General features: G+C 42.6%; 1 protein-coding gene across 4 annotated transcripts; it reads right to left on the bottom strand.

Moving 5' to 3' along the window:
- Positions 1-1,092: 1,092 nt before the first annotated feature.
- On the bottom strand, positions 1,093-24,484 carry pax2a (paired box 2a). Of its 4 annotated transcripts, none has more exons than XM_028423062.1 (11): positions 24,324-24,484; positions 22,862-23,027; positions 21,672-21,869; positions 18,281-18,366; positions 18,059-18,178; positions 17,116-17,160; positions 10,757-10,932; positions 8,524-8,644; positions 2,801-2,902; positions 1,509-1,595; positions 1,093-1,397 (listed from the first exon to the last, which is right to left on the bottom strand). In XM_028423062.1, exons 1-11 carry the CDS (start codon positions 24,358-24,360, stop codon positions 1,321-1,323), a joined length of 1,215 nt encoding a protein of 404 aa, XP_028278863.1. In that variant the 5' UTR covers positions 24,361-24,484; the 3' UTR covers positions 1,093-1,320. The 4 variants fall into 4 exon arrangements, with proteins under 4 accessions (XP_028278863.1, XP_028278865.1, XP_028278862.1 ...); XM_028423064.1 differs by having other exon boundaries at positions 1,093-1,378; XM_028423061.1 differs by lacking the exon at positions 17,116-17,160.
- Positions 24,485-26,355: the final 1,871 nt, after the last annotated feature.

Below are 26,355 nucleotides of genomic sequence, written 5' to 3'. Positions count from 1 at the left end.
TAATACTGCTTTAATTATGCATACATATACTGTAAATAAAATATTAAATATCAAACTAAGTCTTTGGCAAATGTAGTTAAGAGTACATTCACAAAATATTTTATTTTTAAAAACGCAAAGAAAAAAAAAACAAAAGACAGTATTTCCTTTCAGCCCCTATGGAGAGTGGTGACGTCATGGTGACAATGGTGTTTTTAAAAGGCAATAATTTCATTGAACAGGAATCTAGGTGGAACAAACAGGTTTGTAAGGCAATTATTGAAGCTAATTTACAGTCGGTTTACACAACTGCATACAGCTTTCTAAACTGCGTATAGGCATCTAGTGGTGCGACTAAGCAGCTGAATGAAGGAGACTGGGACTGAGCCAAAGAACCATGGCTTACAGTGTTTTCAGAAACTTGTATTTTTACACCAATGCCGCACAGACAGATTATACTTTTTTTAAATTTAAGGTGAATGTACCAAATTAATATAAACAAAAAGTCAAACAAGCTGAAGGAATAGTGCAAAAACAGTGCCAGCGGATGTGGATGTAACTTTGTAATGAGGGAACGATTCTGGTAAGACATTAGTTTCTGGTCACCATATTTTGTATATTTTTTTTAACATCTGATTGTGTGCCACAGGGAGTGTGATGTTGTCATTGGTTTGCAGGGTCAGTAACAGTTGGAGGGCATGCTGTAATTATCAAATAAGTTAGGTGGGAGAAATGGGAGCACAGTCAAAGCACCAGAGTAAAGCCTGTTCTACAGTGTGGAGCCAGGAGCTCGTTAAGTGTCACATGGGGCCCCGCAACACTGCTTAAAGTCGCTACATGATCAAGCTATGGGACCACTGTCACCCCCCCCCCCCCCCCTCCCAACCACCTGGACTTCTCTCTTCAGAGCAGACAAATACTGCAGTTCATTACATAAAGGAATGTGAGGATCCATGAATAAAATAACAACAACAACAGCAACAAAGAAACAAAAAATTAAAAACCCACAACATTTTTCCACATGGTATTCTTCACACTGTTTTTCAATTTATATTTTATAATATATATATTTATATAATCTCTTAAAGTCATTCTGGAAATGTTCAGGCCTGTGAGAGGGTGAGGGCATGACAGGTGAGTTCTGAATGCCCACATGGGAGGCCGCTTTTGGCCCTCAAAAAAAGTGTGAAGCTGGGTACACCAGCGTCCTTTCCTCCACATCATGTACGACGACGGGGTTTCATTTAGGATTCCACCTCGCTTCCCTTTGACCTTTCTCAGACTGGGACAATATGGAGGCCGAAGCTCTGGCCCTGTAGTTTGAGCTGGTCTCCGGGGTAACTAGTGGCGGTCGTAGGCAGTGGCAGCAGTGGGAGGTGCGGAGCCACGGGATGCGGCACTATAATAATAAGGGGAACCTGAAAGTTAACAGAAGAACGAGGCGTTGGAAACCACGAAACATCATGTAAGACACGCATGTGACATTTATTATTGTCATTAGGGAATTATTAACTGAAGGAGTCACTTACTTAGTAATGCTGGATTGCTGAACCGCCATGCTTCGTTGTAAGTTGTGTATTGTGGATGAGAGTATGGGTTTCCAGAAAAGTCCCCTCCTGTGGAGCACACAGGTGAAGGCAAACATTAGTAAAGAACTAGTAATTTCAGCACACAGTAATGTTTCTGCAGTCTTGTAGTCTAAGCTTTAGGGAATCAACTATATTATTAATATCACGTTAGTCTCCCTCTATTTTCCTCCAGAGTTAGGGCTTAAGCAGCGATGCTCTGCTTCAAAACCCCCCAACAGCTTCTCAACGACTCTCCTTTTATTCTGTGCAGGTTGTGGTGGAAAGGACAGCAGGCTGAGGCTGATATCAGAGGGTGATGCTGTGTGCCCCCAGGTTTCTTTCTTTTTATGAGACTATAAAGAGCTGGGTTTTATATGAAGCTGCTGAAGAATGGCCTTTGCTTTAACAGTGTTTTTGGGCTGGTCACTAAATCTTACTCATGGGATGAAAACACGCCTGGATTGGCTTTTGTGTTCCGGTACTTGTACTCTTCATCGAATAAATTTTTACCTGTATTTATATTCTTAAACCTCACGCTCAGTTGTAAATGCAGCTCTCCTGCTTTGATTATTGGTCAGTGTGGGAGGTACATGCCTTTGAGCAATAAAGGGGAGTTGTGTTTTCAGTTGTTTAGAGGAGACATCTACACACACTGGCAGCTATAGCATCCTCGCTGCTGGTTGCGTAACTTGAGCTCATCCCTGAGAGAGATAGTGATTTAAATATTTACAGGCCCTCCACGCCTCTGTGTTTTGACCCTTAACTGTTTGCTGTGAACCTGAACTGCAGGTTAAGTAGAGGGGAAAGAGATACGCTCTGCAGCCCTGGGTGTCCGGGGAGGCGAGGAGAGGAGCAAAAGCAGTGTTTATCGACGGGGCTGGTGAGAGTGCGCTGTGTGGACACGGTGAGGGTAATGAGCGCTGGGAGCTGGAGTGTAACTGAGAGGAACTGTCCTATCTCACGGCCACTGATTGTGGTGATCGCCTATCGAGTTCATCTAATGCCCTCATCCGCAGACGCAAACCACACGCTAACCGCAGCCTAACAAGCACACTTCAGACCTTTGAGTTAAGAGCAATGCTGTCATCACCATCTCTCTAATGAATTCGCACTTCTAGGTTTCTTTGTGTGTGCACTGTTAAGTGTCCTCAAGTCCTATAAGATCAGATCAAGATCAGCAGAAGGATAAAATAAAATAAACCCCTAACAAATGTAGGAAAAACAAAAAAAGGGGGTTGAATTGAATCGCTTACCAGGGACCATTCCAGCAAGTGTGGAGGTGGGGTAGCTGCCTTGTCCTGTGGGCGGAACATGTGGTGGGTAGCCAGGTAAGGTGGTGCTGGCCATGTCTCGACCTGCAGGCACACAGAAGGAAGCTATTTGTTACAAAGGATGCTGAAATACATTATTTCTAATTGTGACACCACTGTGGTCAGAAGAAGAGGCTGCTTTGATATCGGTGCACTTTACATGTTGTATGATGTACAGCTATACCAAGTGCTTTAATTGATATGGGCTCAATTCTACTGAGCCACAGAATTAGTAGGAAAACACATGAAATACTGATGATTGTTACATATTAATTCAAGTTAGTCCTGATTATTTTCATAAAAAAGTAAATGCAGGTGACAAGTTTTCTTTAAACATATTTGCTTTTGCAGGTTTGTGTACATGAATGATAATATCTAAGAGACACAGAACGATGCTTGTGTGTCTGTTTTCTACACTCTCCTTAGTGCCTTTAACACCACACAATTAATATATTTACATCCTAAGCAGCCAAAACTGACAGGAGCATCAGGCCAATGAGAGCTATCCGCTCCACATTCAGTCGTGTAATTAACAGTGACAGGATCAGGCCTGGCTGGACGGAGGGGCACACAGGACCGGGGGCTACGGGTCCAAAGCAGGCCCCAGCATCAGCTCTTACATTTCTGCCTTTTGCAACTCTCCCCTCCCCTTTCCAGACTTTGGGCTTGTCACGAGGCTGGAAGGACTGGGAGGCCTATTGTTAACCTGGGAGATGAGCAAAGGGTCAGATGTGGAGAAAAGCAGGCAGGAAAGGGGGAGAGAGCAGTCCCTGTTAATGAGGGCCAAACAGTCAGTTACGCGGCTGTATACACAACAGTAGGGCCACAAAGCAATGTGAGAGGCGGACGCTTTAATTGAAGATCACTAAATCAGCAAAAAAGGAACACGTAAAACAAAATCAGCTATGAGGTTGATTAGTTTTTTTAATCAGGGGCCTTTGTGGGTGAAGTTGTACCTGCTATAAAAGGCTGGCTGGCATACTGGCTGTAGCAGGGGCCGTGGGCATGGGAGAGGTAGCTGGGAGTAGAGGCATCTACAGAGAGGCTGGACTGCTGGGGCATGATGTCAGCTAGAGCAGAATACCCAGCAGAGGAGGGGGTGAAGGGGGCAAAGGATGCCTCATGGGGCTCCCGCTTTACACACATGGAGGGTGGATATGACGGGTGAGAGTCTGGCAGGTGGACAAAAAAAGGAAAAAAAAAAAAGAAAAAAACTTCATATAAATCGAACTAGACACATATTGTATATTCATGTCAGTCACATGTTTGGTAAGGTGGGCAAAAATTTAGAAATATCCAAAGAAGAAAATTTCACCAAATTAAAGACGACTGCAGATTAACAAAAGAAAGCAGATTCAATGTATGTTGAAGTGAACTCGTACATTAACTTCCTTTCTTTTAAGACCCTCAGACCAGACATTTTATATGAATACTGAATAGATAAGCAGTCTCAAGCACTTAATTTGTTCATTTACATAGCTCATAATAATAATCTCATATGCACCCAGCAGTAATCCATTCAGCTAAGTGGAAACATACACCAGTGAAATGTTGCAACAACACATCGCGCCTGATCAATCAAGCTCAAATGCGTAAAAAATTTCCCCAAGGTTTTAGGAAAACAAACAACATAATCTCACGGCTGCTTTCTCACAACAAAATCACTCCCACAAATAACCAAACAATCGGCTCGTAGACAGTTCAAAACTCCACACTCTGATCTAATTTGGCTGATGAGTCCTGGCATCTTTCATTTCACCGGCTCTGCCTCTCAAACCTCTGCAATCAATGTGAGCTCTGTCTCCGGCCTCTCCATGCCTGCTGCGGAGCCTGCTCTGTTCTGCTGGGGCCTGTTGGGAGAGATGGCTCTTTCCCGACACCATGATAGCCTCATTAGCTGCTTCCCCCATCATTGTTGTTTTACAACAGGACTGTGTGTTGCGATTCCTCATTAAGATAAGGGCTGTTCAATGGAAGGGGGATGTAACGCTGTCAGTCCTAAGAACATAATACCACTGCTTTCCCATAGAGGAGAAACAAAGCAGAATCTCCACAGTTTTTGTGTCATGTTGTTTCAAACAGAGGTACTGCCATCCCATCTCCTGTGAGCCAAATGATATTGCTATAGGAAGAGCAACGCAAGTGTACATTTTTTTTTTTACGTATGATCTGATCATTAAAAAGAAGGGTGGCTGTGAATCTCAGACATGAACTGAAATATTCTAATGAGTGGGCTTTGCATTTAATTGGAAGGATCAAAACTTTGTCACATGTGCCGTCTGAGTGTGTCATAAAATGTATTGGAAAGTGCATTAAGGAATGATGGAAAATCCCCAGTGCTTAGTTCTACTTTCCAGTTAATTATGGCTAACATGTAGTCTGTGAAACTCTTTACAGTGTTAAAAAAAAAGTCCTGCTGTGGATTTGGACAGATGTGCTCAGATAATACTAGCTGTTACAAGCGTTGTGATTGCAACAAAGCTAGAAAAACACTAAAAAAGGTCCTGCATCGTACCAAAAACGGAAAGGATTTTAAAATTGACAGTAAAAAGAGATCTGCTGGCAAGCCTAGTGAAATGTAACATGGACCGTACAGCACCTTGTCGACAAGGTATACGTGACCTTTAGAACATTAACCTGAACTTTAGGATGAGGTTCATGATGGCAAACATGATGTCCATGTTGGGTATGTTTACACTGTAACCAAGACCTCCTGCTACTGTTGGCTTCTGTCTTCTCAGCGCCTGAGCAACTGTTGTCAAACAGACAGGGGTTACAACACAACAACAGCCAATACAAATGCTGCGTTCAAGACCACTGAACTCTGAAACTAATCAGACATGGTGTAGCTTATTGTCCTGGAGACGAGGCAGCGCCTGGGTAAAGAGGGAGCCTGTCAAATCACGGGCCCTGATGATGGAGATGGAAGTTAAACTCAGGGTCCTTGGGGACTTCTCTCCCCAGCAAATGCATCTCTGAGCGAGGGGAGATAGTATAGAGTTCTCCAACATCTGTCTGCACTTCCACCACTGATACCACATACAGACCCCATCAACCATAGAAATGGTCTGCTAAGAGCCTACAACAATCCTCGGAGTGATGTTTCCAGATATAGCTGCAACAGACTTCTCTCAAGTGAGCATTTCAGCTTTAAGCGTACACCAAGGAACTTTGGCGCATCATCCATTTACTGAACTCTTGTTTTGAAAGGCTGACATTCAATCTGCAGCAAACTTTTTCATTCCATATTAGAAACAAAACTTTCCTGCTGTGAAGACCAAGTAAAGTCATCTCGAGAGAAGACACATACCAAAACAAAAAAAGCAGCTTTAAAAGTCTGCATGCACATATGACTCGATCAGGGCCAAACAGTCCAATTCCCAATCCACATGTTTATCATCATTCATTATCAAATGTGTGCTCAATGGTTAGTGTGCTTTAGGAGGTGGGGTGGTGGTGATATAAACATTAATTTCCAAGCTTGGGGCTGCAGGCGTTAACTGAGCGGAGACAAGCCGTTTGTCACCAGGCCACACACCAGGCACCGCAGGTTAGGTGGCTGCTTGATGTTCGCCATCCAGCAGAGAAAAGCTGGTACTGCCAGCTCATAAAAACAGCCTCAGAGTGTGCTGCGCAACAGAAACTAAAATGCTAGACTCTTTTGAATGTGCAGGTTTGTCCTTTTTTGAATCATGCAGACATTTAGAAATAATTACACTGATATAAAAAAATTTAAAACTCCAGCTCTTCACACCTGCTAGATTGGAGTAGGTCAGAGGGATGCCCATTTACACCTGACCATCTCACAGCGTGCACAGAGACTAATGAACTCTCAGTGGGTGTAACTCTAGTTAGAAAAGAAACTACTATTTGTTCCTTGATGAATGTCTGTGAGGACATGATAACTGAAGGTTATCAGGATTTCTGTACATTGCTTAATCTGTTAAAGTATCAATAGAAAACTGGATTACTTATTTGGAGTGACATAATAGTTTAAAATATTAAATATATTGTAAAATCTCAGCAGTGCAGTAAATCCCCCTAAAACACACACACACACCTTGGTAACAGTTTCTTTCATTAGGGTAAACAGAGGACAAAAACATGGCCGACAATGATTTCACTGTAGCGCCCCTTGAATGCAAAACTGAGCACTTCATTAATCATTCATCTTTAATAGATTATGCAAATTTCAGGACATAAAAATCAACAAGATCAATAACTGTATGAATTTTAATTGGGAGCAGAAAACATTTAAAGAATGAATATAATCTCATTGCTCCATCCAGTGTGAGAGCATAATTTATTGATAATTGGATCGCAGCCTAAATGAGGAAGGTAATTTAGCATTTTTTTTTCAGCCTTGGCATACATTCCTATTTACAGGGTTTGCTAATGGCAGAAAAAATAATATTATGCACTAACAACCTACACCCAATCAAATGCCTCATGCATTACTTTGCCTAGTCGTGAAAATGAAGTAATAAAAGTTAACTGGAAATTACTTCCAAGTTTAATTTGGTACGCAAACACATTTTTTGATAGCTCTCATATTCCACTTTAAGAAAAGTTTTGTTCCTCTTTATGCAATCTGTGGCCCTCACATGTATCGTTTTATAGGAGCCCCCCCCCAGGCCCCCAGGTGGCTTGGAGGCCACCTGCTATGAGTGTGCTCCCCAGAGCGAGACCACTTTCATAGGAGGAGCCCAGCATAAAAGACAAAAACACACCTTTCTTCTCCTGAGGCCCAACTTTCTGGGGCAAAGCTACCTCCCACATTTTCAGGAATAAAAAGGGGGTCTTTCTTTTCCCATAGCTCTGCGGCGGAGTCTGGGGCTGGACTATAGGGATCATATGAGCAAGGCCACTGCAGTTTTCAATCATGCTGTCCTCCTCTTTACTTACCCTCTCACACATGCACACAGAGTACACTCATTGACTTTGATTCCCACTGCATAATTATAGGACTGTTATTAAAAGGCTGGCATATTATTCTGCAGCCGTCAGTAAACCTAACCCCTCCTGGGAAAAAAGGCTCAACAGCCACAATGAAACAATATTTCAATTAACCAGGTGGCCATCAACCTGGACAGGAGAGCAAAAGAAGTCACGGTCCAACACAGAGTAGGTGAGTGTGAGTTATATGATACAGACACTACACGATATTCAATACAATGCACCTGCCATTGCCCGTTGCCTCTCAGCACAGCAATCCATCCATGAGTTGGAAAAATATCAGTGTATCCCTCACTGTCTGTGTGTGTGTGTGTCCACAGCATGAGGCAGCCAGCCAGCCACAGTGCTAGTCCAGCCGCTGTCAATCAACAAGCTATGATAGCTTTTGATGACAACGTTGTGTCGTGGCGAGAACAGCAGCTGTCTCTTATGAGAAGCGCTCCCAGTCAATCTGTTAGCAGGCCAATCCGATCTAACACAATAGCCAGTTAGGAGCTCAGTGTGAAAGACCTGTAGGATTTAATGGGCTCAGATGATATATCTCCTCCCTCTGTCCTTTAGAAATAAACACCTAAAAAACTGTCAAAGTCTTCTTAAGTGTCTGACATAAGAAGCTGTTTTTCCCTCAGTTACTATGTTTGTGTTTTCAGACCAAGTTTGCAGCTGTGTGTATTCTTTTAGGGATCACTGTAGCATGAGTCAGATTGTACCTGTCACAACAGAGTAGCTCTGGGAGACGCTGGAGGCGAGGTCGGAGCTGGCGCTGGTGGAAAGGCTGGGCTTCACGTCTTCCAGGCCGGTATTCAGGGATGGGAGGGAGTACTCGTTCGCCTGTAGACAAACACACGTATGAGCTGGTGGCAATCACAGGGAGAGATTTATGTAATTTCACATTCCACCAGATCGGGTCATGATCTGGTTAATATCGTTGTGTGCAGGCCTGTTTTGGATGCCAGATTTCTAGAAGATTTCACAATGTATAAAATATGTCTGAATGTAACCCCTGGTGTATTTGAGGAAGCTATCTGTGATCCTCACCCGCTGAATATTTCCCTGTGAACATCACCCCCCTTGATCCCCGCTCTCTGTGCTTTACCAAGACCTATGATGATGTATGCATGCATTAGGGCTTGTCTGAGGAGAAGGCAGAAAGGGAGAGAAGGATGAGAGAGGGATTGGGAGAGGAGTGAAAGGACGGGGTGTCAGCTGGCTCTTTGTGCTCCACTGCAGTCATCCCTGTGACCAGTCAAGGGAGGAGACATTCAGGGCTTTGTTACAGGAGAGACATGTGGTGTGTGTATTTTTTAAAAGGGAGTACAACCTCAAAATCAGCCTTTGTACTTTGCCTCCAGGATGAACACATAAAACTGGGTTAATAAAATGTTAAAATAGTATTCGCTGTTTTACGACTTTTATAGTTTTTTACAGTTTGCTGCAGCAGAAAACTTCATGCGAGGCTGGTCTTTTTCCACTTTAGTCTCAGGTTAAGACTCCGCTGCAGTGAATCCTGTTTGTTAATGAGATGACACTTCCTGACCCAGCTCCTCTTTGAAAGGATAAGTGTGCACGCTCACATTTTGTATCTGTGAGCATTTGTTTCAGAGTGTGTGCATCTGTTTGTCTCAATGGGCTGGGGTCCCACAGGGGCGAGCTGGTGACCCCAGTCTTGTCTGCCTCTATCCCAGATAAACTCTAATTGTCTGCTTACAACTGTTCCCTGGCACTAGGCTGGATGTTCCTCTCTATTCCGCTGGGCCTCTGCAGCACAAGAGCCATTTTGTCATGCAGATGGGCTGTGGGTAGGGCTGGGCAGGGCTGGGCGGAGGGCGAGTGGCAAGCACAGAGGGGCCTGAATGACCTGACCACATGGCTGCCAGAAGTGTGGGAGGGATGAGGCCTATTCAGCCTGGCCTCTTCAAAATGGCTTTTTAATGCCTTGACGCAGACACCAGACAAGCCCCTAATAGCCTAATATCCCACCTTTTCACCAGTTTAAGAAAAGGAGGGGGTGTTGGAAACAGGGAGAAAAAAGGAGGTGCACAGAAAGAGTGGAAAGCGGTCTGATTAATATTACATTAAATTAAAACTGATTTTTCTGGACCATTCTGACGCCATTTTTCTCCCCCCTCCTCTACCCCCCTCTCGCCTTTTTAATACCTTCTCCTCCACTCTTTGTGATTGCAAGTCATTTCCAATTCGTTTTGGTATTGATCTTGCCGTAGAAATCACTTTGGTAATTAGCTGCATTAGGGGCTGTATAGCAGGCTGAGGGGCTGTCCCTCTGATTTATCGCCGCTGTAATTCCCCGTGATCGCGCAGAGATGAAAATGAACTCAATTAGGGCACTGCTAAGGCTGCATGGGCACCCACATAGAGTTCCAATGGAAAAATTAATAGTCTCTTGTTGTTTAACAGTCTAATGAATGTAAATAAAGGTTATCCACTGTAATAGGCTGTAGGCATGTAGGTCGCTTTGAGCAAGAAGTCGCACTGAGGTTTTTGTCACCTGTGCCATAGTGTCTAATCACTTACTACAGTCCTAGAACACGAAAATGTGCTAGCATTTTAGCACTTCAGGTGGCTTCCTCTCAAAGTCGAAGGCAGAAATAAGCTCTAGAGGTTTTCACTTTTTACTCTGTGACACAAGATATGTCAGTAGAAAACCTCACAAGGGATTTTTTTTAACCTCTATTATCTTACAAAGGTTGTCAAGGACGTTAAGCATCATCCTGCCAAACAGTTTGAGCATGCTTAGAGGTGGTGACATTAAAGAGGTACCTTAGGTGATTTCATTTAGGAATAAAAAACATAAAGCAGAAATCATTTGTGAAAATTATCTTGAAGGTGCATGAAGGTGTTTTCTGGAGTGATCAGTGGGAGGCTAACCTTTATGTTGGACAGCCAAAAACTGTTGTTACAGAGAAAAAAATCTGTTTGTCGAACCTGCTCAGGTTTAATGTGTTCTGAAGTGGGGAAGACATCGGGATAGGAAGGTCTTTCAAAAACACGGTCCAAGGCCTCCAGCTGTTGCTGAGTGAATGCGTCCGCTCGCAGGTGCTTTCTTAAACTTTCCACGCTGCCCTGAGAGTCGCTGCCTGGGCCTGAGCCATCAGAGCCGTCTGTGGAGAGAAGGACAGGGGGGAGAAGGGGGGAGAGACAACATTCTGCATCAGGGTGTGACTTCAGTGTTTTCTGCTGATATTACTCTAGCATTGTAAGATAAGCATGAGGAAAAGATTTTTGCGCTCATCTGGTCTGTAGGGATGGCAGGAGGTGGCAGCAGTAGGTTCAGGTAGAGCCACCATCATGTTTGGCTTTTATCTCCCTCTCTCTCACACATACACTCACTCAGGCAGCTCTCCCCTGCTTCCTCCACACGCCACCCCTCGCAGCCACCATCAGTGCGGTCATCATGTGATAGGTCTATGGTAATTGATGGATTACCTTCAGTGCAAATATATACTTGTAAGGGAGACCGTGTGTTTCAGGAGGAGAAAGTAGGGCTGGCGATTACATACAGAGCCTCTCATTCTGCCAGCGGGAAATGGAGAGCCATTATTTAACTGCACTATTTCCTCCTGAACATATTACCCTTCCCTCTCTCTGTCTCTCTCTCTCTTCCTCTCTTTCCATCCCCCACATATTGCCTGTCTTCTGGAAAACAGAATGGAGTGGGGATGGTACTCTGGGCCGAATGAGGACGGGGTGTCGAGGGCAAGCGTATGCATTTCCTCACTTGGTCACACTCTATATAAACAAATGAGCCTATGCTTTCCTCATTCCTCTGATCTCTGACCCTATCAACCGGGCCAGGGAGCCCATGCACCACCACCACTGCAGCACTCGCTCTGTTCACTCATCATGTCCCGAGCACTGGAAAAAAGGAACTAAAACCTCCAGCCAGCATTCCAGGAACCTCCACTCTACTGGCTGCCTCCCACCGCCCTCCCTTTTTCCTCCTTATTCTTCGCCACCAACAGCGGATGAGGGCTTTAGCTCCCGTACAAATCTGTCATTCTAAATTTGCAGCAGATTATGTTCTCTCCTGGGCGAGCCAGCGGTGATATATGATATGCAAGGCCGCTATTGATTGCCTGATCCGCTAGCAGAGGAGGGAGGCGAAATGAACTTGGAATGAACATCATGCCTCAACTCATTGTGCGTATAATACTCTACTTAATCCCACATTTTTCTGTGCTATGGAATTCAATTGATCAATCATGTTCCACTGATGGTACCATTTCAGGGGCGTTATTGCCATTCTGCTCGGCTGCTTGACCTTTTTTCAATGGCTGAGGCCAGAGGATGAACCCGATTCGCACCGAGAAATAGATCCACTGACAGAATGGAATAGAGGACTTTGCAATTGGGTCTGAGAGTGTGTGTGAGTATGTGTGTTTTAGTGTTAAAATATATTGACTTTGTGTAACATTTGTGAAGGAATCTGATTTTTTTTGTTCTGCTGCTACATGTTTTTCCTACCATGATTTAACAGAATATTTTAGTACAGGATTTTCAAACAGCTCCCCTGGGTGCATCATTGTGGGGGGTGAAGCAGCAGCAGGAATGGTAGTAGTGTTGGTGTATGTGGCTCAATTGTTGTCTGTGGTACAGAAGAAAATGGAGTCATTAATTACCTTGTATCAGCTGGTCTGAGAAAGCGGCAACCTTGATCAATAGCAAGTGTTTGTCATTCACTGCGGAGGAGCATGCTCATACTCAGCAACATAATCAGGCCCTCTGACCTGGCAGGCACAAGGATTTCCAACAAAGGATCATTTTTTGGGGCGTTAAATGTAAATAAAGAAAGAATAATTGACGGGCAGGTGTTTTCAGCACCTTGTTTGCACTGGTAATGTTGTAAAAAAGAAGTGGAACATGACACACATTGTGATTCCATTTATCCCACAGCTGAAAATTAAATACGTAAAGATATTTCAAAGTTATGTGGCCCAAAAATTATAGATTTAGCCTTTAAATTGAAATAATAGTAAATCACTTATTTTCAGGATTTGCCATTAGAGCTTCCTGTTTGACATATATCATCAGATAGCTGCAATAAATCAGATTCATGCTTTGACAGTCAGCGTGTCAAGTGGAGTGTGAAGCCCGACTGTCAGATAAGTGTGTGTGTGTGTCTCATTGACTGGCTTGTTTCATTTTCTCAGTGTTTCTTCAACCCCTTTGGGTGTCTCAGCAGGTATTCTGTTATCACTCCCACAGCACCAGCTGACTGCGTCTCTTTGTTTTAACACCAAAGTGAGAAAAGGCAAACTGAGATAAAAACAAGAATCTCCAAGGGTGACACTGGTAAATACTTTCTTTGATCACCATGATGAGTTCAAATAGTTTAAGTGGAGTGTGCAACACACAGACAAACTCCAAAAACAGACATGAAACTGCAGCCAGTTAACGAAATCTTCACACTCTCAACTATTTACACACGCACACAGTTAACCGATGACAGTAGCTATTGTGAAACAGACCACAATGATATCACACGCCGCTGCGTTCTGCTTTGTCTCCAAGGGGGATGTTAATGTCCTGTGGTGGCATGGTGGCACTTAATGTCCTTCTTTCATCTTGTCTGTGATAAGATAACTCAGACTGGAGTAGAGGAGCAGGCTTGTTTGAAAGGCAAATGAATTCCTACGCACTGCCTGGCTCTCTCCATATAAATCAATGACATGGGGTTTTCCTTAGATCAGTCCACCGCTCACTTATTCGTCCTCCTCAAGCTGATAGGTGAAATGATGCTACCGCAAATTGTTGGATGTTTTTAAAAATGCTGTTGAGCTTGACAAATAAATAAATAAATAAAAAAAATAAGAGAGAGAGAGAGAGGGAACACAAACAAACTGGCATACCCAGAGGGTGAACACTCCTTCCCTGTAAGCTAGCTATATTTATGAAACCTCTGAAGCGGAAAGGAGAGAGAGAGGTGGGTGTTGGGTTGAGGAGAGAGAGTGAGAGGGGGGAGAGGTAGCAACACTGCCATGGCTGTTAAGATCCTGTTATGTTGCGGCGTGTTTAAGAGCTTTATTAATTTGATTTAGCACCACCAACCAGTGTACTGACACTCAGCAGGCATGTGTGTTTGATATTTTGCTCTCACTGCCAGTGTTGTGGCTGCGCTGGTAGCATTTTGAAGTGCTTCAATTATTTTATTTATTTCATTTTTTTTCTAAGGCCACTGCAGAATCTTTGTAATAAACAAGAGTACATGAAGATTTGGATCCAGTTTGGGAGACGGCTGGCCTCTAAATGTTCAATGATTCCTGGATACTGCTGTGTTTAAGCATGACATTGAAGTGCTCTTGATGTGAAGGGAAACACTGTTTATAGACAAAAACATCGATAAAACTCTTGCTCTTTCCCTCTGTTTTAAGAACATGTAGGCCTCATTTACAGACAAATATGATTTGATAATCAGGGTGGTTTTATATCACATTCTCTCTCCATCTTGGTCCGTTCTGCTCTCCTCTCTCTCGGTCTGTCGTTTAGTGTTGCCACAGTGTGTGGTGGAGTATTTGTGGAAATGCAATTAACTACTTTTCTCCTGCCTTTTCTTCCTCCTCAAGCTGAGTAATGCATCGCTCCATTAATTCTTGCCATCGCTGCCCGTAATTGACTTTTCTCTGACATGATTCCACTGAGTGAATTCCCTCTCTTTATATTTTCTTTTTTTTGTGATGGATCTCATTGTATATTGTTTACAACTATACACGGGGTCTCTAACAGCCATGTTGCTTGATGCAAATACTAGACAGAAGAGAGGGACAATAAGTGAAGGAATAAAATGTTGAAGAGGAAAACAGAGTGCAGAAAAAAAGGGGTGGGGGGTGGGGGCAATGTGGACCCTTTTGTGCCTCCTCCACTGTCAGGGCCGTAACAGCTTCTTGTCTCTATGTTCCGCTCTGTGGCCCCTCTCAAACCTGGGCTTTTCTCTCTAACACACGCCCCATCAGGGCCATCATGGCTCTCATGATTCCATTTTTTCTGTCTCGCTCTGGATGCATTTATTTTCTAAAGTGATCCTCTATTGACTCATTGTCATGGAGTGGCTTGACTAGTCAACCAGTGTATAAGGCCCAGGTTCAAATCCATACGCTAACTGATTTAAACTCCGCAAATGGGTCATGTGTGTTAAAAAGATTCACTGCGGACAATCTCTGAAAGGACCAAATATCAAACATGAACAAACCAACATCAGCAACTGTATTCATTTTTTTCTCTCAAGCTATTGAGCAAGGCTGATACGATTGTGGTGACTGCCTAAGATCGTTCTTCACGAATGAACAACTTGCTAAGGCCATATTTTTTTTCTTCTGCTCTCACACACTCATCAGCTCCTTCTACACTCATCCCACACCCACGCTACAATCACAAGTTATGACCTTTGCTTTCTTCATCTAATTTATCACCGCTGCTCCCTCTCACTGCGCGTCCTCCCCAGAGCTCCGTCCAGGACGTGGTAAGCCAGCGATGAGAGAAACATACAGTTAGGTCACATCAACCTGACTGCAAACAGAAGCAAGGTCAGGAGTAACCTATCACTGTGTGCTGAAACTAGAAAAAAACCCATTGAATTTACATGAAGCTGCGTTCCCAGTAAAAACCCAATTTGTCGAAAAAGAGAACAAATTACAGCAGGTATGATATATATGAATTAGCTCCAGGGATTCTTGGAAGGCTCAAACTTTTTAAAATGGACTTCCAGCAGTGTAATACACATTTTAGAGTCACACAGCAGTTGTCACCCAATCTTCTCTGTCTTTTCTTGGCTTCCACCTCCACCATAGTTTTAAATGACTGAGTGAGAGCATGCTGTACAACAGGCTAATTTCCCCACTTCACTATTAATGCATTTGGCAGGAACAACATTCCATTTCCTGTAATGAGATACACAAATAAATCTGGCTATGGATAGATTCAGGGTGAGGTGGTGGTGGTGGTGGGGATGGAGGTGGGAGGAGGAGGAGGAGGTGGGAGGAGGAGGAGGAGGTGGAAGGGGGGCAAAGGAGAAGGGCGCATTGAGACGCATTCTCCCAGCACTGGCATAATTGGTATCGCTGCTTGCAGACATGCAAACCAATCTCTCCACAGATAGGACTGAGACTCTCTCTTTCCCCCCTTAAGGCTATTTCTTTTGTCTTTTCGATAGCTTGCACATCCAAGATAGAGGGAGGAGGAGGAGGAGGAGGGGGGGAGAGATGTTAATTTGTGAATTAATAGCTTTTCTCTGCAGAATTGCAAATTCTTTTTAAATGTCACTATGTTCACTATGAGAAGAGCTTCTGAAGCCACAAAGTTACACACACAACATGCACATTTACGTGTAGGTTTGTGTCTACACGCCTGCATGAAATCCTAAAACTAATCCCTGCTCATTTCTCATTGACGCTGCTAGGACCTCCTTCTTTCCTCCTCCTCTTTCTCTCAGTCCCCTGCTCCTCTGCCTCTCGCTCTGCTCCTCCTCCCATCTTCACTTCAAGCCGTCCAGTGTAACATGCTACTTTTAATTTGCAATAACACATGACAAGGACAGATTAATAGCTCTTATGGCACCTATGTCCCTGAGGCTCGTCTTACGGGGGACCTGGTGTACATAACGCGTGTCACACTACATTATCTCTACAGCCCTGCAGTAATGGGGACCTTTTTCTTCCTAAAAGGGCAACCACTGACTTCACTCACACCAGGATCACAACCCACCAGCACCACTATCAGAGGAGGTACAATGGCTGCATGAAGCTTTTATATATTTAGCATGATCAAACTATTGTATAAACAAGCTAAAATCTTTGACCGATTTACAGACATGCAACCGGGCCATCTTTGCTGCACCAGCTTTCCCCTTATTCTCAATTTATGTCTTTACTTTCATATTATAAACAATAATATTGAGCTGTCTTATATTATAAAAAAAAATGCCGGAATAATTATGTAAATGCAGGAAGTTTTAAATAATAATAGAGAACAAGTGGCAATGTGTTTCCTGATGCAACAGCACAAATTAAAGGAACTGTTTAAATACAATTTTTTATCTCTGCCTGAGTCTAACAAGCTATCCTTGCTTATTACTGTATATCGAACGGCATGCCATTACATGGAAAACATGATTTTCCACAGTCACTGTAACATCATATACTTTAATTTCTTGGGAGATTATTTTATTGGGGAAATTTTCCCCACCACTTTTCATAAGGCATGGAAGAGCAGCAGAAACAGCAAATGAGAGGAGAGTGTTGTGATCTGAATTGACCACAGCAAAAAGAGAAGGGTGTCTAACTTCAACTTACAATGTCCTATTTTCCTCCCATCCAAGTGGTTGCCACTCCAGAGAACTAAAGAGACAGAAACATAAAAGAAGGAAGTGGCCTGTTTTGATAAGTGCTCTTTGAGATCATTTTCAACCACATCATCCCATCAGCCACCTCAATAGCATAGAATCACATGTGCACACACTCAAACATACACTCAGGTACACACACACACACACACAGAGCCCCTTCCCTGCCTCCACCGGTCTGTTCCTACACCTGTTCAGGCCTCCACCAGGGACATGTTAATTCATAGGCATTAAAAAAAGCCAATTGTTTGCACAACCGATAATCTATTAGCCCTCAAGCACTGTGTGTCCACTCTCTTTGCCTTGCCTGGAAGTGAGAAATTTCTGGTTTGCACCGGATAGACCTCCACTTAATCTTTTAGTGTATCTAGGTCTCTTGTGCTTGCCAGTCTCCTGTTAGCGTTTAGTAAAAAAAATACTTTATTTTCTTTATTTTATCACCATATAATAATATATGTCTGTATTAAATATTAGTAGTTAATATAGTGATAAGGTTTCATTTTTCACATTTTTTTACATTATACGGATTATGGAAGCACAGAGCGGCAGTGCTGATGCTTTGCCAAGGGGGATTAGAATTGTATGACAGCTATATGGGAGATCTACAATACGTCTGAGCATGGTATAAAATTGAGATGCAGCTCTGTAGGCATATCTGTATGGTAAAAATGACATAGGGCATCAAAAAAAGCTGATTGAATCACAGCATTCTCTCAACACTCGCCCTGCCTGATATACAACATAACAAGTCACTGGAGACAGAACACAGAAACACACTTGGCTGCAGTGCTGTCATAAATGCCATCTTCTTCACACACAGGAAAAAAAGTAGGAGACGAGTGATGAGGAGAATTAAGAGGATGGAAAACAAAGCGATCTTGTATCTTCCTTACCATCGTCTCGTTTCCTCTTCTCGCCGTTGGAGCGGGGGATACCCAGAATGCCGTTGATGGAGTAGGATCCTACAGGATTGTTGGAGGCACTGGTCACGGGAGGGGAGGCTGTGCTGGGCACTGACAGGGAAAGCTGAGTTAGCACGTGGGTACAGTATATGTGGTGGTGAGTGGTTCATTTGACTGGGCTGTGATCTGTGTGTGGCCTTCATTTGAGCTCACCTATGGTATGGCCAGGCGTGGAGAGTGGTGTAACAGATCCGTCAGGGGACGGGTGGAATTGCTGCTGGACTTTGGTGCGGATAATCCTGGTAAAGTGAACAACAGACACGGATCAATCAATACTGTTTCCAGAGCATTGAGATTTCACACCGAGAAGGCAGCCGCCTTGGGACACTTAAACATGGCACATCACGTCCACTTAGGTCCGTGCATGTACAAGTGCTCCATCGTTTGGGGTGCTTGTATCCTCATATTCAGGCCTCTGCCACAAATAGCCAATCTCAGGGCTTTAGGGGCAATCTCTCTGCTCCTGTGTGAAGTTGAATAGGGGCTGCCCCCTGAGATTGTGGTTTCAATCTAGCTGGATTCTGAGGTTAGAAATATGATAAAGTCCCTATACCAGTAAGATGTGATGTGGCGGGAAAGTCTTCATTGCACTTTGGTCTGAATGATCTTGCAAACAAAGCATGAAATCACATCAATTCACCTCAATGATCAGCTTCACTGGCTCTACCTGGCCAACTCTAATAATCTCCCTCCCTTGCTCCCCACTCCCTCTTTTCTCCTCGCTCTCTCTTTCCATCTCTCAGATGTGATCTTTCACTCCTCATCCTTTTTTTTCCTCATTTCTACTCTCTTTACTGTCCACTGTCTCCTTTACTGTACCTTACAATGGCTGTTTTTGAAAACCCCTCATCTCTTTCTTTCCTTTCTTTTTCTTTTGTATTTTTGTCTGTAGTAGTTTTTGGTCTTGAGTAGCACACAGAAATCCTCCAGGCTCACTGAGGATCAGAGCCTATTGATTTAGACCCTAGATAAAAAAAAAAAGTTGACGACAAATCCTGGCCGAGGAGCAGCAAATGCAAATGGTGATCTATAAATTATATGTGACAGGAAAGCAATAGGGTCTTATTGGCCCAAGCTGAAACCGTGGCCACATTCAGAGTCTGTTATGTGGTCACTTTGAAAAAATAAAAAATAAAATTATACTTTTATGATTAACAATAATAAAAAGATGATTTTATACATGTAAATTTGATGATTACTGTAATTCATTTAGCAAAACAGGCTGGTACAGTGAGATTTAAATGAGCTCAGATTTGGCTCTTATGGGACATGATCGCATTACATTAAACCATGACTATGGTAATCTTTTGATTGACAGATGAATGTGAGATCATTGAATAACAGCACCATTGTACAGCAACAGAAGTCCCACATGGTCGCCCTGACACCGGAGAGGTGTGGAAAAAAAAACAACAAATAAACAACTGACTTTTACAGGCTGCAGATGATGAGAATGACGTCCATGCAGCAGCCAGCAATAAGTTATCAAGTCTGAATCAGGCAGCTATGGGGTTAACTTCCTCAGGGGCAAAAAAAAAAAATAATAAAAAAAAAAATTGTACATCAGACTCTTTTCATTCCCCTCACTATCTCACGTGTCCTCCATACTCTCTCCTTCAGGCAGGGCAACAAAGGCTAGTAGCCTCCTCCAGAAAACACACATCAATATTGTATTTGAATTTCTAACATCTCACCACAACAGTTATCTGACCTCATGACTCGAGGGAGTCTCATAAATTCAAGGACTTTGCTTCCAGTCTGTGTTGTTGATATTGAATAAGCAATTTGGATGGGCGAATTAACGACTTTGGCTGTTGTAAAAAACAAAAAAACAAACAAACAAAAAAAAATTCCCAAAGAAATATTAAAATGTGGATCAATATGATTGAAGGCTCCTTGTGGGTATATGCCTTGTCCACTGGGCATGTTACAGCAGGTGGAAACTCCTCTCTGCGACAACAAAACAAAGTGCAACCCAGTCTCTGTGTAATCTTTAATAATTCATGCAGGAAAAATGTGTTTAAAGCCAGGACATCCTCTTTAGTCAACAGAGCAGAGGTCAGCACCTCAACCACAGAGACCACCAGGGCTCCACTGCTTTCATCTCTCTCCCTGCCTCTTACACTACTATTCCTCCATTTCTCCCTCCTCCACATGTTTCACAATCATCCCTTTAGCAACAAATTTATGTCATTAAATCTATGTTATTAAACACCAACATTTCATTTACAAAATGTGGATGTGCATTTATTGCAGTAAAATATATATTGTATTTAGTATTCGGCATTAAAGCACACTTTAAGCTCACTGATTGTTGTGATTTTAAGGACACACTTAAGAATGAAAAAATGCGTTGCCACAAACTCTGTTAATGATTAATGTGTCAGCCATGTGGTTTCAAAGTACACAATTTCTCCTAATTGTAGTGTTCCTCACACCACAAATGTTTCCTATAGCTACACATAAAACAACAACCACAATAATGATTGCTTTGGTTTTATGAACTTCAGATTGAAACAAAAATACAAATAAAAAACCTGTTGAAGCCATAATTTCCAAAGCAAAGTCTGATTTTTCTGATATTTCTTCCATCCTTCTACATTTAGCTGGATGTGTTATGAGACTCTCATCAGCTCATTAAAATGTAATGCTGATGACCAGCTCTCTGGAACAGTGCCTCCTAACCAAAGTTCATCACTGGCAGGCACTGTGGGGCTTTTTTCACTTTGCACACACATGCAGTGGTGGGGCTTTTTTTTTCACCGGAGTCCTCTGTCTAAAGATACTTTGTCCACTCTTATCCCGCTTCATGTGGAAAGGTGAAGGTGTAGGGTGTCTCCTGCATTGGCTACTTTAGAACAAAAACTCCTTTATACTCCATTTACGCACAGACCACACATTTTCAGGACGGAATATATACTCTATAATAATAATAATAATAATAATAATAATAATAATAATAATAATAATAATAATAATAATAATAATAATAAGAATACATAATAATAAATAATAATAATAATCCACTGATCTGCTGTCGCTCTCCGCCTCAGTGTTGGAAAACAGCAATTGTCTGCCAATAAAGAGGCTGCTGCCGCCTCTGTCGCAGTGTGGTCCGCGTATTGAACGACTTTGTTGGGTATTTCCTTCTGCCTCTGGATCTGGTTACGCGGTATTGATCGGTTTTTATCGAGACAGATGTGATTCTCCGTGGCCCCAGCCTCAGCTCCCGTGCTGGCTGTGTTGTGGAGGGCCGCACTGGGGATTGAATTGCACTTGTGAGACCACCCCGGATAGGCTCGGTTGGAATTGACTATAGCTCAGCCTTGTATGTGAAGATAAAATAGCTATCTGGTTATTTCAGAGATGATTTATCCCATTTACGCGTGGAGAGGATTTCCCTTCTTGTGTTTCACTTGGCTTTCTTTACCCACATTTTCCCAAAATAGGACCCTTTTGTTGTTTTTAGAGGAATTTGCGCGCAATTTAGCAATTTATAACAGGCTACTATAATAACATAAAAACAAAAAAAATGTCCTCCTACCTGTTGATGGATGAAACGCTGGGAACCGTGTCGTTGTCGCAGACGGCCTCAGCCAGTAGTCTGTCCCTTATCTCCCAAGCGAACATGGTTGGATTCTGGCGCTTATATTCTGCAATTTTTTCCACCACTTTCGGGGTTGCAACCTTTGGTTTGGAGCCACCGATGACTCCGGGTTTAATACTGCCGGTTTCATAGTACCTGCATGGGGGGACAGAGTGAACGTTCCTGAATGGATCCCTCCTTAATTCAACAATCAAGTCAGTCGTGTAAATCAATGAGAAAAGTGGCTTAAAAAATTCCTTTGTGTGGAAACAAATCTCCGTCGACCTTTCTGCAGTTACTGCACAAATTACATACGAATTATGATGGCGGTATTAATCTATTAATTGGTCTGGAAGTGTGCTGTTATATGGGGCCTTAATTGAGTGTCAGCTGGAAGACGAACAGAGGCGGATTTTCAACGAAAAGCAGTGTAGCCTAATTAAAATGAAACAACTGTGAGACGGACAGAACAAAAGGACAGTTTTAGCTGTAAGAGCTGTAAGAGTTTAGACCTGTTTTTTTTTCATGAGCTTACAGTAGCATGCACGACATGCCACCGTGACCTATAGTGGTAAATGTTGATGACAAACATTCAGTGTGTGTGAAATGAAATACCTCTGAAATGTCTTCTGACAGCTGAAAAAAATATATTTCAAAATATTATCTCACAGCATTTGTGCTCTGAAGTAAAATTATCTACGTTTACACTGATGAAAATAATGGAAGGGAAAGTGTGTGTGTTTTTTCCTAGTGGGTTGTGAAGGTAAGTTTCTAGTCGGTGGTTTTTCTATAATTTGCTTCTAATATTCCAAAATGACGTCTGTGGTCTCATTTTCTTTATCATCTCCTGCAATATTAACACAGCCTCACATTTCTCTTGGATACTTTTTTTATCATTAATGTTTAGCTGTAAACTCCCTTCCTGACATTTATTTCATGATTATGATGCTTTTCTCCTGCGAGGCTGCAGGTGATGGATTGAAAATCTTAGACGCAAAACTGCTGTGTTCAAGAAAAAAAAGAAAGGGGACCTGCCTATATAACCGATGACTGAGGCTGAAATAGAGCTGGGTGCGCAGCTGTATAGAAAGATTGATGTTTGACACACACACATAGGGCTCTGTTTGGTTGTGGATCCCCCCTTTTACCTGCCGAGGATTTTGCTGACACAGCCGTGACTGACCCGTAGCTGTCTGGAGATGTCGCAGGGCCGGACGCCCTGGTGGGCCAGCTCCACGATCCGCTGCCTCACCACGTCCGGAAGGGGTCTGCCGTTCACAAACACCCCGCCGAGCTGGTTCACACCGCCGTGCCCTGCGTGGGATACAACAGCAACACAGAGGGAGGACATAACATTACATACCTGCAGAAGGCACGATGTCACTTCTTTTATTTTGTGTGTTGTCTTTTATGACTAAAGGCATATTACTATTAACGCACACGGTGGAATGCACTTTTACGCACACGCATAATTAAATACGTTTAATTAAATACTGGCAAATAGTCTGTATCTTGATGAATTTTGAATACAACATGAATAAATAATAATAATAACAATAATAATAATAATATATTAATCATTATTTAAGCAGCAAACATAAATACAAAAACACTCATCCTGCTGCAATGAAACACATCATTTCTTAAAACCAAACAAACTGAATACAAATCCAAACGTTGATCACCTCTGTGCTCATTTATGCTTTAAATAACAGTAAAATAATTCCCTCTCTGCACACTGACCTGGGGAGACACTATTTTCCAGCAGCATCTCCTCGCTGCAGCCTAACACATGTCGCAGATATTATGTTTCAACCTGTTTAATTTTCCTGACACAATTATTGTAAATAATTAAAATAAGCTTTGATAACTCATATTACCAACGCGGACTGTGGGAATGAGGTGGGATAAATAATTCAGACAGAGTGCGGGTCTTCTTTACGCATATCATATGGAGGGAAAACATGAAGAGAAAATAAAGAGTTACAACATCTGCTGCTTCTTTTTACACTTAGGTTTTTTTTAAACGTGAAGATGATAAAAAAGGAGGATTGTTCGCATCTATTTACACACAGCGTGCTCTTGTCTCCCTGAACTACTGTAACTGTCATTTCACAGGTAATAAAAGCTTTGTATTTAAATTGAGGTGTTTGTGTTTTCTCACCTTACACATACTCAATGTTGCATTTTTTTTACATCTTGTCTTGTTTTAATTAAACCTCTGAGTTAATAAAATGTCCATGGAAAAATAAAAATAAGAACTCCCGTGTGTATTTAAACAAAAAGTTAAGCAGAATTTATTTATTTATTTTGAAACAATAAATTCATAATTATCATTTTATGGACGTATTGTTTCGAAATTGTATTAAATGCAGCAGGGATAAATATACTTAAAACAAATAGAAAATGTTTTTAAAGAAAAAGAACGCGTTTGAAAAATTAAAGATTTTCACAAATATTTAATCGCTGAAAGTGTGTAGGCTTAAAACAAATATATTTACTTGTCTGACTGCGTATTATCTGAGTATATTAGATAGAAGTCTTTTGGTCAAATCTGTACATTAATGTCACTGCAGAGATGTTGTGTATAAACTAATTCAGCATACTCACGGTGCATCGCTGAGAAGGGGTCTGCTTTGCAGTCCATGGGATAGCAAAGGAAGGAAAGGTAATCGACTGAGGTCGCCGTTTCGCCTCGGTGATGCAGCTTTAAAGGAGTAAAAAAAACAAGGATTTATATTTTGGTGAATAACAGTCCGAGTGCGAAGAGTCCGCAGTCTGTAGCCTTCAATCAATTCTTTGAGGCGATGCAAAGTTTTCCTCCAGTTAAAGTCTAAACTCAGAAGTCTGCAGAGGGGGCTGTCAGGTGCAGCGCATGACCCACGCGTGTGCAGAGCGCACCAGTCGTAGCAACATTTGGCTCAAACCGGGTCACTGTTTGTGTTTAAAGGACATCATGAGGAAAAAAAAAACAAAAGAGTAGCTGAGTCTCCACTGCTCCGCTTTGGAATCTGCGGCCGCTGAAAAACAAGAATCCCTGTCCTCTGACGGCGTGGTGGGGCGGCGGGCTCTGTGTGCTTCAATCAGATAGAGGCGGAGATGACAACAACATGGACACGGCGAAGTAGCAGAGCACTGTGTCCCCCTCTCCTCCAGAATGGGCTGTGCCTGAGCGAGGCTTTGGGCTGAGAATGAAACCCCTCTCCCTGTGTCTGTTTCTAAAAGCTGCAGTCCCACAGATCACCCCCACCCCCCCTCCTCCTCCTACCTCCATCCCACAGATCCCCTTGCATAGAGATGGATGACTTGTCAGACAAAGGCAATAGATTCCAACACTTTGTGATTCGCCCACGTAAAAACCTGCAGCTCAAATGAGGAGGTCCCTGCATCCGACAGCCAGGAAGGGGAGGGAGACGAAATGGGAAATGATGAGACTTTGGGGTGAAGAATCAAGGAAATTAAAGGCAGGAGGAAGAAGAGAGGTAAAGAAGTGTCAGGCTGGTGTTGTTTAAGGAGTCCCAAAAGAAAAGAAACTCATGCAGGGGCCATGTCTGATCTATAAGACACTTAAATACTGAAACATACAATACAAACAATATTTCATTCAAGTATTCCCCAAAACCTGTGAGCCTCAGAAGTTTTTTTTTAATATTTACACTCCTTTGCGAGCTACTAAATACATTTTTATCTTGCTTAGTTTTTTCCAGAATTAAAGCAAACAAAATGTTGCATGTTGTGAGTTAAACATTAATCAAATTTGATATAAAACAACTTGTGTATCCAGTGTATGTCTGTGTGTGTCCATGAGCAGAGCTGTGCAAGGTGAGCCTGGTGAGGGAGAGTCAGTCAGTCAGTCAGTAGGCCATCATCATCACCATCATCATCATCATCGTCTCCTCAGCGCCTGTGCGCAGCATCGCTCTGTAGATGGCGCTCATACAGTGGCTTACACAGCTCATACTGTGCTCAGGCAGGCAGGAAGGCAGGCAGGCAGGTAGGCTGAGGCTGCTGAGGATGGCCGGGTCAAAGGTTGATGGTAAAACCACTGTGAATTATGCACTCCTAATCTCTCCTGTTAGAACTCAGTCCAAAAGAAAATGAATGAGATAAAGAAGATTCACAAACTTTAATAGGACTCAGATGGGCCGCATCAGCAGTTTAACATGAATGCATTTATCTGCTTTAACTAAGGAAGCTGCAGGTTTTATTTTTGCAGCAAATGTATGTATCCATAAATTATATATGAATTATTTTTACACTGTAATGTCCTTAGTTGAATGTATGTATTTTAAATAATATTTTATTGTTATTGACTTTTTGTTTGTGGACGTCCAGCTGCCCTCTGGACAAGTTTGAGGACGACTCCACTGTGTTTCTTTCTTTTTTTTGTTTCTGCATTTTTTTGGTGGGGGAGAGAGAGCTTCTGGTACAATATGTAGCACCATGGGCTGTAATTTCACACGTCAGTGCACTTTTGCCCTAAAGCTGCTGCTATTTCGCCCACAACACCCCTATTTGTCCCCCGTACACCTCTCTCTGTAACACTGCTCTATACGAAGACGTCCCCGCGTGTCACACACAGCAAAACAAACGGCGTGATAATTAAGAAACTGTTAGTCCTGACTTCAGCCTCTTTTTAAAA

This window comes from Parambassis ranga, chromosome 15, assembly GCF_900634625.1.
Source record: "Parambassis ranga chromosome 15, fParRan2.1, whole genome shotgun sequence".
Lineage (NCBI taxonomy): Eukaryota > Metazoa > Chordata > Actinopteri > Ambassidae > Parambassis > Parambassis ranga.
The sequence above is the reverse complement of the archived record's forward strand: the minus strand, read 5'-3'. Positions and strand labels throughout refer to the sequence as shown.

Coding starts and splice junctions, on each gene's coding strand:
- pax2a (XM_028423064.1), bottom strand. CDS start 24,360: ATGGACTGCAAAGCAGACCCCTTCTCAGCGATGCACC. Junction 23,028..24,323: donor CCCCTTCTCAGCGATGCACC/GTGAGTATGCTG, acceptor TATCCCACGCAG/GGCACGGCGGTGTGAACCAG. Junction 18,367..21,671: donor AGCGTTTCATCCATCAACAG/GTAGGAGGACAT, acceptor TCACTTTACCAG/GATTATCCGCACCAAAGTCC.